Source organism: Rissa tridactyla, chromosome 2 (genome assembly GCF_028500815.1).
Source record: "Rissa tridactyla isolate bRisTri1 chromosome 2, bRisTri1.patW.cur.20221130, whole genome shotgun sequence".
Classification (NCBI taxonomy): Eukaryota; Metazoa; Chordata; class Aves; order Charadriiformes; family Laridae; genus Rissa; species Rissa tridactyla.
Genome location: NC_071467.1, coordinates 153,060,753 through 153,073,620, shown reverse-complemented (window position 1 = coordinate 153,073,620; position 12,868 = coordinate 153,060,753). Strand labels below are relative to the sequence as shown.

The window sequence follows — 12,868 nt, the reverse complement described above, 5'->3', positions numbered from 1 at the left end:
CTGACACACAGCTTGTAGAGCCATGGTAAATCGATAAAAAAGGTACATTTTTGCACCTAACTTTTAATGCTTTTACATGTTTTCTAATGTACTTCAGAACCTTCCTCTCCTCTGTCAGTCCCACAGCCTTTCTGCCATGAAAACCGGAGACAGCTTTAAACCACGTGCTGGTTTTGCCTCTGGGACATACCTCAAGAAACAGGCCCACGTTTTCCTGCAAAATGGAAAGAAGCAGACTTCAGTCACTGCGGGCAAGAAGCGAGAGGAGCGGGAGCCGCGGGTCCCTCCGAGCAGCAGCTGGCCGTTTAGCCCTGACTCCTCCCATCAGGCACAGGCCATCTCCCGCACGGGAAATACCCGTGCAGAGGCTTTAAACTACTTTGTCTCCACAGTGGGTTTACTCGGTTATTTCGACTTAAGAACTTTTTGTTGCCGTTTTCCGCCAAGGAGACGCCAAGGCTGGCGGCAGGCGCCCTGCGGAGACAGCAGCCACAGGCGGGCGGACAAGGCCGGGGCGCGGGCCCTGCCGCTGCACGGCGCCTCTTTCTCCCCAGCAGGTGCCGGCAGCAGTTTACCCGCGGCCGGGAGTCCTCACTGTGAGCTCGGCAGCCGCCTGCTCCCTCCGCAGCGGGACGGGGACACCTCCACCGTCTGGGCACACGGGAATCTCCTCACACGAAGCCCTGGGCACCGAGACACCCCGGCACAGGGCGTTGGAGCAGCGGCTTGTACTTATCTGTCCCGCCCGCCGGCCCGCCACAACTCCATTTCGAGCCGGGCGGTGACCAGCCCCTACCGCTTCCAGCCGGAGCGTGCCGCACATGCGCGGACGAGGGAATGGTCACCAATGGAGGCGCAACGCGTGCGCAGTGTGCCCGACGCCGCATGCGCCGTGCGACCCCGCGCCGACGCTCTGCGGGGTAATTGAGGCCGCCCGCGCTTGCCGTAGAGCGGGCTGTACCAAGCCCCGGTTCTCAGGCGGGGGGGGGGGGGGTCAGAAAAGTGACGGTGCGCCGGGACCCGTGGGCCGCCGCCCATTCTGTCGCCGGCGGGGCGAGCCCAGTGGCGGCGGAGTGAGGGAGCGGTGCGGTGAGGGAGCGGTGCGGAGGGTCGGGGGAGGTGGCGGTGGGAGCGGCTGCCGCCGCGCCCCGCCGGCGTCAGTGGCGGCGCCGGGCTGAGGGGCGGGGCGCGGGCGGCTCGGGTAATGGCAGCGCTGTGAGGAGGGGAGCGGGGCAGGGACCGCGGCCGCAGGGCGAGGAGCGAGGGAGGCCGGCGGGTGGGCGTCGCTGACTCAGGCCTCCTTGTCGCCAGGTAACCGCCCTCACCGGGGGAGCCGCCGGGATGAGGGGAGGGAGTCCGGCGGTCACCGTCCTGTGGGCGGCCGGGCCGGGTGCGTGTGGGGGCGCTGAGGCCCTGCCTCCCGCCCGGGCCCGGGCGGGAGGCAGGGCCTCAGCGCCCCCACACGCACCCGGCCCGGCCCCGACTGCTGCCCCGCGTCCTGCCCTTGCCTGTGGGGAGGGTGCGGTGCGGGTTCTCTGGCGGGGCCCGGTCATCTCTTCGCCTCGCCTCCGCCCGGTTTCGCTCTTGTTTTTTTGGGTTTTTTTTTGGGGGTGGGGGGGAGGGAAGGCTGTGTACGCGGTTGAGGCGGGTATTCCTGCCCTTGGCTGTTCACCCACCTATTAGCTTGTGTTATTTCTTGAGGGGGTTAAACAGGTTGGAAACTTGGGGAAATGTTTTGACGCTGGCCAAAAAAACTACGTTTATTTGTGCGAACAAATATACTGAGTGTGACGGCGGTGTGTTTTAAAGAATGAGGTGATGGAAGCAACACCCTTTCGTTATCCTCGTGTGTAAATACATTTCAACAATATCTGCTTACCTTAGGGTTTGTCAAACAGGTATGGTTTCCCACCCCCTGAGTAGCATAAACCCTAGGGTAGATATTGTGCTGTGCTATAATTTTTACCACGGAAGTTACTTGTATCGGTCCGAGATATTTAGTTCTCTAAGCTGGTGAGCTTGCGCACAGCAGACGCTGAAGCACAGCAAACCCCCAAACCCTAGCATCTTACAGGAAAAAGTTATACTGTATTTGTTAATGTGTGTGCAAAGCAAGTATAAATTCATATCGATGTGAAAGCTGTAAGAGAATGTCAAGTAACAGTCAGCCCTGTCTTAAGCTATTTAATCCTGCAATACCTTTGTAAGTACGTGGATGCACATTGCCATACATATTATTAGGTGCTGGTGATAATAAACACAGCATTAATGATTCTGTGGGATGTATTGCGGGGAGGATGTTTTCTTCACCTTTCCTCCCTCTCCTCAGTTTTGTTTATTTGTGAAGGGAATTGTTCTTTTACCTTGGAGATAGCAAGTGTGCTTCAGAGAGAGCAACCTATAACGTAATGCTAGGTATGACTTCACTACCACAAGAACTTCTTAGCATTGTTAAAATGCTTGTGGACCATGATTATTTTCTCTTGGGGTCAGCTGAAAATGCTCTTGGGTTTTCCAGAAGAAGAATAATATTAGAGCTTTTAGAAGACTACTGTTTTTTGTTTTCCTGAAAGTGAGCTCTACTGCTGTTTACTTCTATTGCCGTTCGTGTTTCTCTGAAACATACATCAGTTTGTGTTTTTCACCTTACTTTCTTTGATGGATATATGTTTCTTTTTTGTCGGTTGTCACTGATTTTTCTCTGTGCTAAGCTACAACAAACATACATGGATTGAAGATTTTTTTTTTTAATTTCCAAAAGTGGTAATAGCCATGTTGCAAATATAACAACTTAAATGTTTCTTCTGAACTGAAAATATTTATGCACAATTTACTGAGCTTTTAGTTCTTCTTAAAAAAGTTTCCTGTTAATAAAACCTAGGATAATACCACTTCCTCGATATTGCTTAGCTGCTACTCAGTTTCTTTATGAAATCAAAGCACATGTGGGTTGGGTAATACATTGGTTACATTTTAAACGGAAGCTGTTATGTTGCAGGTAGAGGAGAACAACACTCTGCGGTTCCTGAATTAGCAGTTAAGGAGTTTGGTTAGTTAGTCAGGGTGACATTTAGCATGCATAGAGTGTAAAAGTTGCATCTGGTTGTTTTTTGGGTTTGGGGTTTTTTTGGGTGTGGGTTTTTTTTTTTTTTTTTCCCCTTAAACTGAGAAGCTGTATATCCTGCAGTTTGAGAGAGCTAATCTGCCTGAGAAAAATTAAGAGCTGGTAGCGGTTAAGGTAGTACACTGGTTGCTAAATATTTTATTTAGCATGACGTTTGATTTTTTTTTTCCCACTGTTATAGAGGTGTCCCTCTTGTGCTAAAAGTCTGGTTTTTACTAGTTTCTTTTTTCCCTTGTGATCTTGAAAATTTGGGGAGACAAGTTAACAGTTACTTGCCAATCTATTTAAAATGAAAATAGGAGTATTCTTTCCACTTTTTGTTTTAGTCTTACAATGTCATGTTCCTGAGCAAGAACTAGACTTGCTTTGTGCATGGAATGTCACACATCAGGTCCTTTCTAGATTAGGTGCACAGGACAGAGACAAATAGAAACAAAGAAGAGGCCATCACAGTTGTGTCTCTCGGGACCTCTTTTTTTTTTAAATTACCTTACTTTTTTCCTGGGTTTATTTCAGTAATTTAATGTTTTTTGTTCGATAAATGCCTTCCGGTATTTTTGATAGGAAATTATTAACACAGCTTCCGTACTTTCAAGCCGTGTCTTATTTGAAAGAATTCACTGTTTGTCCTGCTGCACCATGCAATAAGCTGCACAAGCTCTGCATAATGCTCTGTGTTTAGATGCGTTTTCTCTTTGTCATCCTGATCAAAGCTTTCGGGTTTTGTGGCTTTTTAAATACAACACCAAAAATGTCTCATGAAAGCTTGAGGTGAACGCAGGCTACAAACTGACAGTAGTAATTTCAAATACTCTGGTAATACATTCAGTGTATTCCTGCCCAAAATTCTCTCGGATACAGCTGAAACAATCTTTGCCTAAAAGTGAACAAACAAAAATTTACAGGAAAGTTGTTTTCTTCATTTGGCACTGTTAAATGGGTGGCTTGGTAAGGTGATGAACTTTACGAAGCACGATGTTGTTAAATTAATTGGTGTTATGTTATCGGCTATTCATGCAACATTGATGTTCCATTCCATAATGTTAAAAATAAGGACTTGTGAGCTTGATTTTGGAGGGTGGGGAAGCAAGGGTGGGTGTTCTTTGTGGTGTTGTATCATGGTGGTGCAACAGTGTACAAAGTTTAAATTGAAAAATTCAAAGGAAATGTATTTTTTTTTATGATTGTGCAATGTTGTCTGACATGTTTAATTCTTCTACAGATTAACACTAAAGCCCCACAATGTCCTTGAAACCACGAGTAGTTGACTTTGATGAAACATGGAACAAACTTCTAACAACAATTAAAGCTGTTGTTATGTTGGATTATGTTGAAAGAGCAACGTGGAATGATCGCTTCTCGTATCCTTTAAGTGAAAATCTGACTTAATGCGCTTAGCACAGAGTAGGCTTGCGTTATAGAACAATTTCAGTGGTCTCGATCTGAAACTTGTGGTAAGGTTGTAGCTGTTATTAAGCCTGTGGGTCAATGGATATGTTGAAAGGGATGGGGAATTCTGGGGAATTCTGTGTATTTGGGAAGTGTTCTGTGTGAAAATCACCACAGTAATAAAAAGTAAGCCGGATTGAGTTTTACTCACTTTTAGTAGCTCTAATACTTAGCTTATGATACAGCCGTTCACAAAAGTACAGGCACTGAATTTCCCCTGTCCTGATAATGAGTTTTTCCTGTATGCCCAAGTGTGTGTAGCAGGGGAAGCACCTAAGACAGAGAATACATGTCTTTAAATTTGGGGGCCCAGGGTGTGGTGAGATTGTTCTGTTTAGAGATGTCTCCCTCTTCTTTACACTTCTAAGTGTACTGATGACTACCGTAATAGACATTTCTATGGCAAGGGTGTATAAAAAAGCCTTCCTCCATTCCCTCCACTGTTATTGACTCTCTATTCCTGACAGTTAAGCTATGTTTAAAAATAATTACTCCTCTAACTGTGACCTGTGGTCCTGCTGTTCAAGTCCCAGCTGTACATATATTGTTGTAGTGAAAGGTTTGCTGTTCTACATGTAAAATGGAATGGTAATTTTTTTACAGATTTAAGTTTCAGTGAACTTCTTTTAAAAGAAGTGTAACTATTCTAACCCTGTGCCCTGTGTCTATGTATTCGTTAGCCATTACAGTGTGGTGAATAATTAGAGAATTTTAGGAGGCTTTGCAGCTGTTCCACAGCAATTTGACTGAGTTTGGTTTAATTATAGGGGAGAAGAATCGCTTAGACTTATTTATTGATTTGTTAATTCTTCTGAGTGGAAAAAGAAGCTCCTGGTAAGATTCTTACACATAGATTTTTTTTTTTTTTTTTATAGCATAAGCTTATTCTGTGTGCAGGAGCTAGACTCTAAAGTCTCTTTCTGAATGTGTTACAATTTCTCAGAATCACTTTCTCATGTGCCAGTGTTTTGAATACGTGCATGTGTATAAATACATAAAAGAAAAATACAGTTGCTCATACTGCTTGTGGAGCCTTTTTCTGCAATATGGTACAATAATCTTTAAGGAGTTCTTTAATTCTAAAACTTTGTAATTAATTTCTGGGAGCATGACTCTTCACTTTGTCTTGGAGTCAAGTTCAAATGACTCCAAAACTTACAGACTTTTTGAATTAATCAGTTGTGCACTTATGTGCTGACAAATTGTGCTATAGTCATTCTTTCTAAGCAGCTTTTGAGAATTGCATGTTTCAGTCTTCAACAAGTGATTACTTCTGTAGCTTAGAGCTCTAAACGTTTAAACAAAGGCACCTAAAACAGATTTAAATCTAAAATAATAACTGAGTGAGAACTTGTATTGATTCTTCTCATCACACTGTTTCACTTAGAACTCCTTATGTGGTGGCCTTGTACGCAAGTCTGCTGTTGATCCTCTTTTGGGATTTACTCCAGTTGATTGAACATCAGAAAGGGAACACTTATGAATAGCAGGCTCTGGAAGCAGTCTTGGAAGAATCTTTTGGCATGTAATTCTTAAGACCTTACTTACTATCATCTCTTAATTACATTCCTTGGAATGTGGCGCTATTAGTGCCTAATTTGGCACAGGCAAGAGCCTTTTGGCTTATTCTGTATGGCTGAATGGCCTGAGGAGGTTGTGTGACTTGTAACTTCCAGCATAAATGTTGATTGTTTAGTACTTCTGCTACCTTTAACCGAACTCTGTGTTTTAACACAAACCGCTCACTGAGTATTCGACAACTTGGTGAAACTGGTAGTTCTGTACATCTGGTATGTAAGCTTTTTACAGGTTTTAAATATATAAAGAAAACTAATTTAATGATACATTTTAGGAAGATGTTGCATTTAAAAAATACGTCTTGTTCTTTGTTAGCTTTTCATTCTCTGTTAAATTCAGTTTAATTGGAGTAATCTGTTTCTAAACATCTGCAGGGATTTTAAAGGAAACGTCATATTAACTATTTTTCTTGCTGCTTAATAAGTACAATAAAAAGGTGACAAATGATTTGATTAGTCGAAACAATGATATGGAAACAAAGGATAAGATACAGCAAAGAATCATGACTTCAATCTGCCGCAGTGTATTCTAAGAAGTGTTTGTTTTCTCTTGTGCTGCTTGAGACAGCTGATATCAAATGGTGCATGCAGACTAATAGTATTTTAGGGTTGAGAGGTTTGTACTGTGCATATTCCACTTCTAGAACTATTTTTTGCCTCACTACTTCCTCAGAGCTTGTTTGTCTTGAATATAGTAATTCTTTGTAACTCTCATGGTAATTTTATTGTTAAACATAGCTTATTCTTTAAATATAGCTTATATCTCAAACTTGAAATGCTAGAATGGCAATGGGCTCAGAACCACAACTGTATAAGAGTTAAAATCTTCTGGAAAAGATCACTTGAAAGACCATATGTCACTTTATTTAAACTGTGAGTCATCTTGAGCCACCTTTGACCTTCAGGTTTCCTTTAAGGTTCTCTGCAGAAAGAAGTGTTTCTGAAGTTGTTTCATTGTCTGGTAAATGAGTGACAGTTATATCTCTCTATTTGAGATGTTATTTACAATAATTTGGTTGTTATGAATGCTTTGTATAACTTTCAAGACTTTGCTTCTAACTCTTCAGTAGGCTGGCGAGTGCTCTTTAAGTTAAAACGCGTGATCAAGCTTGATTAGAGAGTGGTAGTTCCTCTGTACTTTGATAACTACCTTTTAGCAGTAGAACTTTTTTGAATGGTTAGAACATCAGGATCTTCCTGTTGTCTTGGGTTTTACACCAGCCAAATAAATAGGATGAGCAATACCCGGGGAGGAATTAGACATACTGCAAATAGGATTATTTCAAAAGTATGCAACATGGACATCTGTTTTTCTTCTGTTTTTCTGCATGTTTGTTCTCCCTCCTCTGATCCCTTTTTTACACAGATCCTATGATGGAACCAGAAACTTACAAACATGTATCTTTAATATAAGAACCATCCCAAAGAGAAGGAAGAGTAAATAAAGGTCATATGATCATGATTCTTATGACTGTGACTCCTCAAGTACTGTATGAATTTTGAGTCTGGTGTAGAGGAAGACCAGCCGTGACAGAAATTTTCCAAAAGCTCTACGTTAGTCTTCTAGAGAAAACTTATTCAAAACCTTCCATTAATATATGGTCTTAACTAGATGCTTTTCTAACCCTGAGGGCAATATTTGTGAGCTTTTGTGGCCTTGGATACAGTATTTTCTTATTGATGGTAATTTTTTTTTTTTCCTTATTTTAGAATTGCTTTGGCTTCCCATTGCTGGGTAATGCCCCTCAAATAGCAACTACTGGAGCACTTAAATCACACAAGACTTTTGATGTTCTTGTTCTCAACACAGAGTGAAGGGCCCCTAAGCAGCAATTTGCCTTCAGCTTCCTTTGAACTTTCTTACCCTGCAAAACTGTGCTGAACTGGAAGGACAGATAGCTTTCACCATTAAAAATAAATTATTGAATAGTAAAGGCTTCTTCCTGATCTTCTAAGGGACAGCAGCACAGAAGAAATGTGCTTTGCGTTTATGGAGTAAAATACCAGTGATGATTAATGATTCATCTCCCCTGAAAGGCTTTGTTTGTTTGGGTTTTTGTTTGTTGTTTTTTTTCTTTTTTTTAAGAGATTCACAATATTTTGAATGCTACACTTCAATTTGAATTCTGGACTGAAAGATATAGTTAGATGAATAAACTAGTACAAATTGAGCAAGAATGTGAACTTTCTGTAGCAAAGCTGCCCTGTTACGTGTTTTTGAGACTCATGGTAGCTCTTTTTTTAGAAATACAGAGAAACATGGGTATCAAACAAGTAGAATTTAGTGTTGATTTTTATCATTTCGTTAATATAGGAAAACCTGTGAGGTGCCTGTGGAGGTACTTCTGTGATTAAGCTCTTAGTTTAATTTCAGCAGGTATGCAAACTGAGTGTTATATGTCAAGACAGAAGACTAGATTCAGCTTTCTTCATTTGCAAGAAAATTTGACTGTTCTCTAGAATAAGGAAAGGCAAGTTTGGAGGATGTGCATCTTCATGAAGGGGCACAGATACCGGTTTTGTTCTTAAATAGGTTTATTACAACTAAGAAACTTGTTTACAACAGTCACGTCATCTGGACTCTTAACTGAAGCTGAGGGTACAGAAGCTAGATAAATTCAGAGATAATTGTTTGCTGCTTTTGTCAGATAAGCTGCCATTATTATTTTCTTGTGCTGTAGTGGTGAAGAGTGCCTATTTCCTCTAACTTGTGTCCCCTGTCCTTCTGAGTACCTTACCAAGGTTTCTAATTCTGGAATTGACTATCACAGAAATATATTTGCATAGTGAAGATGCTTGCGATTTGAATGATATTGAGGATGCTGCCACCACCCCCACCCCACCCACCCGCCCCCCGCAAACAAAAAGTAAACAAACAAAAAAAACCCAAAAGCACCAATTGTTCTTTACAATCTGTTTAAGAAAACTTTTCATTCTTTGCTACTAATTTAATAATTTTTTTTTGTATTTCATTGGTCATAATTTTATTAGTTGGTGTAATGTAACTCTAGCTGGTGTTACAAAGCAGTGAATATTGCCTGTTTTGTTTGTTGGGGTTTACATTTAATGCTCTTGACATTCTGAGGAGAATTCTGGTAAAGATGATCTGTATGGATGAAATAACTGTACTCAAGATTAGACTCTGATTAGGCTTTCTGAGATTCTAGTTGCCAAATAAAGGCACTTTTCCATTTAGTTATCCTACATCAGTGCCCTCTCTGTTTTGAGTAGCATCAATATAAAAAACGAAACATGCTTTTGGGAAAAATTGTGTGGTGAAAGCTTGACTATAGACTAAGCAGGTGACTTGTCAACTGTCCTTATGTCTTCTACCTTCTTTTATGCAGGCATGTGCTTCTTGAGGTAAACTAGGGGAAAGCAGATCTCATCTTCCCTTTATTAAAGAGCTTCCCTTGAAAAGTAATCTATACTAAGTCATTATTTTTTAGCATGGCTGGCTTTATAAAGTGCCTTGACTTAGTAGATAGGCATGATGTTTTAAATAGTTTTTGCAGAACTAGTTTATTTCCCACAGTTGTTTACCTGAAGCTTCACTTAATCCTTGCTTGACTTCTCTGAAAGCAAAGTTCTTAATCATAAATTCTGTTCCTGACAAAGTTTTTAAAAAGACAAAGTGTCTCTTTAAAAACTTGATATAAACCTTACAAACCAAAGGTGTTGCTTTGCGGGATACTTCAGGGACAAACGACCTTAAGGGGTTTAACTGTTTGTTGCTGCCCATTTAAGTGAGTGAGTATAACTGCTTTGTGTGGCTGTGATCTAAACACAATTACTAAAGTGATAATAATGGTTAAAAATAGAATAAAGTTTTTGCATCCACACCACCATTGTGATGACTTAATTTCCAGTGTCCCACAAAATTGTTTTACCTGTGTAGTTGGGGGGGAATATGCAAGGACTGGTTTGGGGGAGGAAATCTTGAAGTCAGCTTCACTTCATGTTTGCTCTGCTCCATACTTGGCTAATCATGTTCTTAACCTAATTAGTGTTTCTTTCCGTTATCTGAAAAGAAACTCAGTTTCACATTGGCTGCAGATACAGAGGAAGAATTTTGGATGAAAGCTGCTTTTTCACTTTGAGACAATCATATATTATTCATAGGTGGCAAATAAGTGTTAGAAGCTGTGTCAATGTGGGGCTACCAGAAGTTCTGGGATCTTAGCTCTAACATGCTCTCACCTTCCACTACCTAAAATTTATTAGTCATGCTTAAAACTTAGATTCTTCACAAATCAGGACTTATACTAATTTCAGAAAATGATCCATTTTATCTTTTGTGTGTGTGAGGGAAAAAAAGGTTCTGTAAATCTTAAATTTTATTGATAAGTTTTTACACTTTAAGCCGGTACAAACCTTGACTCTGAGCCCAGAGACATTTATGCTTTGTGTGTGGCCTATCCTGAACCTCTTGGAGAGAGACTTTATACTGAGACTAAAATTTTTTTGGAAAATCATGTACGCCATTTGCACAAGGTAACCTATGCAGTTACTGATGTACATATATGTATTGTTTGTTCTTTTTTGACTTTAGGGAGGGGTTTTATTTATTTTGTATATATGAAAGTATGCAGATTTTATGAGACTAAATCACAGACGACAGAGTTCTAGAGGCAGAACTTATATCTATATATCCGATACACATAACGCACATCACACAAAACAATGTAGACAGATATATAGATATCTGCCTATATGCAGCACAAAAGAAGGAGCTTTCTTTTTAAGCCAACAATTAAGGTTTATCTAAAATATTAATTGGCTTGAAAAGTAAGTTCTTTCTTTTCTGTTGAATGCTTATAATAAAACAAGTTACAGAAATGTCTTCATTTTCCAAATGTAATACAGTTTGTCATTAGCCTTATGTTACAGTGTAAAAGTATCTACTCTGTTGTCTTGGAAACTGATTGTATATACTAAAGAAAACTTCTGAAATATGTGGGAAATAAAATAACAAAAATGCTTGGGAGGGGAGGAAGTGATGACAAATTATTTATTATGACAAATAACAGTACTCGTATACCTATATAGCTGTGAATTAACTTTTGTCTCACCAGCTGGGACAGCCGATTTCAATAGAATCTTGATTCATCATTTTGAATTTATAGGATTGATGAACAGTGTCTCCTTGTATGTCAGTAAAAAGAGAAGTAGATTTAAATAAGGTGCCTGCCTGTCTTTGGTGTCTGTATAGGGAATGAAGAACTGCAAGTTCTGGATAGTACTGCTAAATGGCTTGATGCTATTTTTTGAGCTTAGGGTATCTGTGTATTTGACAAGATGGACTGGGTATCTTAATAGGTAGTTCCACTGGTTGCAGAGAGAATACCTCTGATGCCTTGGTAGACTAAATCAGTTCATTAAACTGGCAAATAACAGCCATAAAAATTCTTCCTCGTTTATTTAGTGAGCTGGATGAGCTCACTTAGCATCATCAGGCAAGTGCCAGCACAGGAGAAGCTGTGGGAAGTAGTGGAAAGCATAAATGCATTTTTTAAATTGGCTATCCACCACTTGTCTTTGAAATAACGTTGGAAAACTTTCGTAAAATTCATACTACAAAGGAAAGCACTTTCGATTCTGTTTTGGCTGTTAGCTTTCCTCTTTTACATTATTTTTGCATAGGCTTCTTTGCAGCTTGAGCCAGAATTTAAAATTACGTACTCTAGAGAGAATTATAGCTGACTTCCTAGGATCTCATCCTCCTTCATAAATCATACTAATTTGTTTAAATTGTTGAACTTATTCCTTTGAAGTATTAATGTATTTTGAGAAGTTCAGTACATCAGCAACTTAGATAATTCTCCTAAACTGCAAAAGATTTGGGCCTAGATTTACAGAACTTAAGACGTGTTTAAGTTTGCATGTATTTGCACATCATTAAACTTGTTTTATTCCAGGATTCTTGGTAAGTATAAGGGCTTGTGTAACCAGTAAGGCATACTGATTTTAAGTGGTTTTAGTTAGGCAACTCCTCCACTGTGCGTGTGGCTGCATGAATTTAAAATTGATTTGTGTCAGTGAGGGAATAGTTATGCGAGTTCTCCCACCAGTATGAAGTGAGAATATGAACCGTGCTTATTCAAGCAAGTACTTCTGCTAAGGCAAATAGAAAATAATATGTTACAGAGATTGTTGCAATGACCAGAAAACTAACAAATCTTCATACTACAAAGTTTTGGCAAGCCAGCCACAACACCTGAAGTTGGGGTTTTTTGTATTTAAAAAGAACAAAGTTATTTTTACACCAGTAAAAGCTTAGATGTAGTCTTAATTTTGAATCTGTGGTGTTTATTCCAAAATGATAATCCTGTTATAACTTCCTATGTATGTATGCTATTTTCATACTAATTTTAGCGGGGGTGCATGTCTTCCTTCACAGAGAGTTCTGGAAGCTGAAGAACAAGTACTGGTTATGTATCACAGATACTGGGAAGAGTATAGCAAAGGGGCAGACTATATGGACTGTTTATACAGGTAAGCTTTGCAAATTAGTAGTTAAACTTTTGAAATGTTTACAGTGATCTGTCGCTTAAGTCTAAGAATGTTGTTTAAAGAGAGCAATAGCTGAGTATGCCCCAGATCAGTTTTGGAGAGAGTATAGTTATGGTAGCAGAATAATGCTCCAACAAGTTTTCTGTGCATTGCTCCTTACCACTGAAGTAATTATCTAAGATGATTCCTACTGTTCATTCATTAC

General features: G+C 40.2%; 1 protein-coding gene across 5 annotated transcripts in view; it reads left to right on the top strand.

The window, feature by feature from the left end:
- The first annotated feature begins 991 nt into the window (after positions 1-991).
- CUL2 (cullin 2) overlaps positions 992-12,868 on the top strand; it is a 56,852-nt gene continuing 44,975 nt past the window's right edge. For 2 of the 5 annotated variants that reach the window (XM_054189770.1, XM_054189774.1), the window contains exons 1-4: positions 1,183-1,311; positions 4,347-4,485; positions 10,542-10,644; positions 12,551-12,645. In XM_054189770.1, the coding sequence (XP_054045745.1) occupies positions 4,367-4,485; positions 10,542-10,644; positions 12,551-12,645 (317 nt within the window). In that variant the 5' untranslated portion in view covers positions 1,183-1,311; positions 4,347-4,366. Of the gene's footprint in view, positions 1,090-1,182; positions 1,312-1,701; positions 1,899-4,346; positions 4,486-10,541; positions 10,645-12,550; positions 12,646-12,868 lie in introns of those variants that run through there. The other 3 variants (XM_054189772.1, XM_054189771.1, XM_054189773.1) reach the window with 3 other exon arrangements.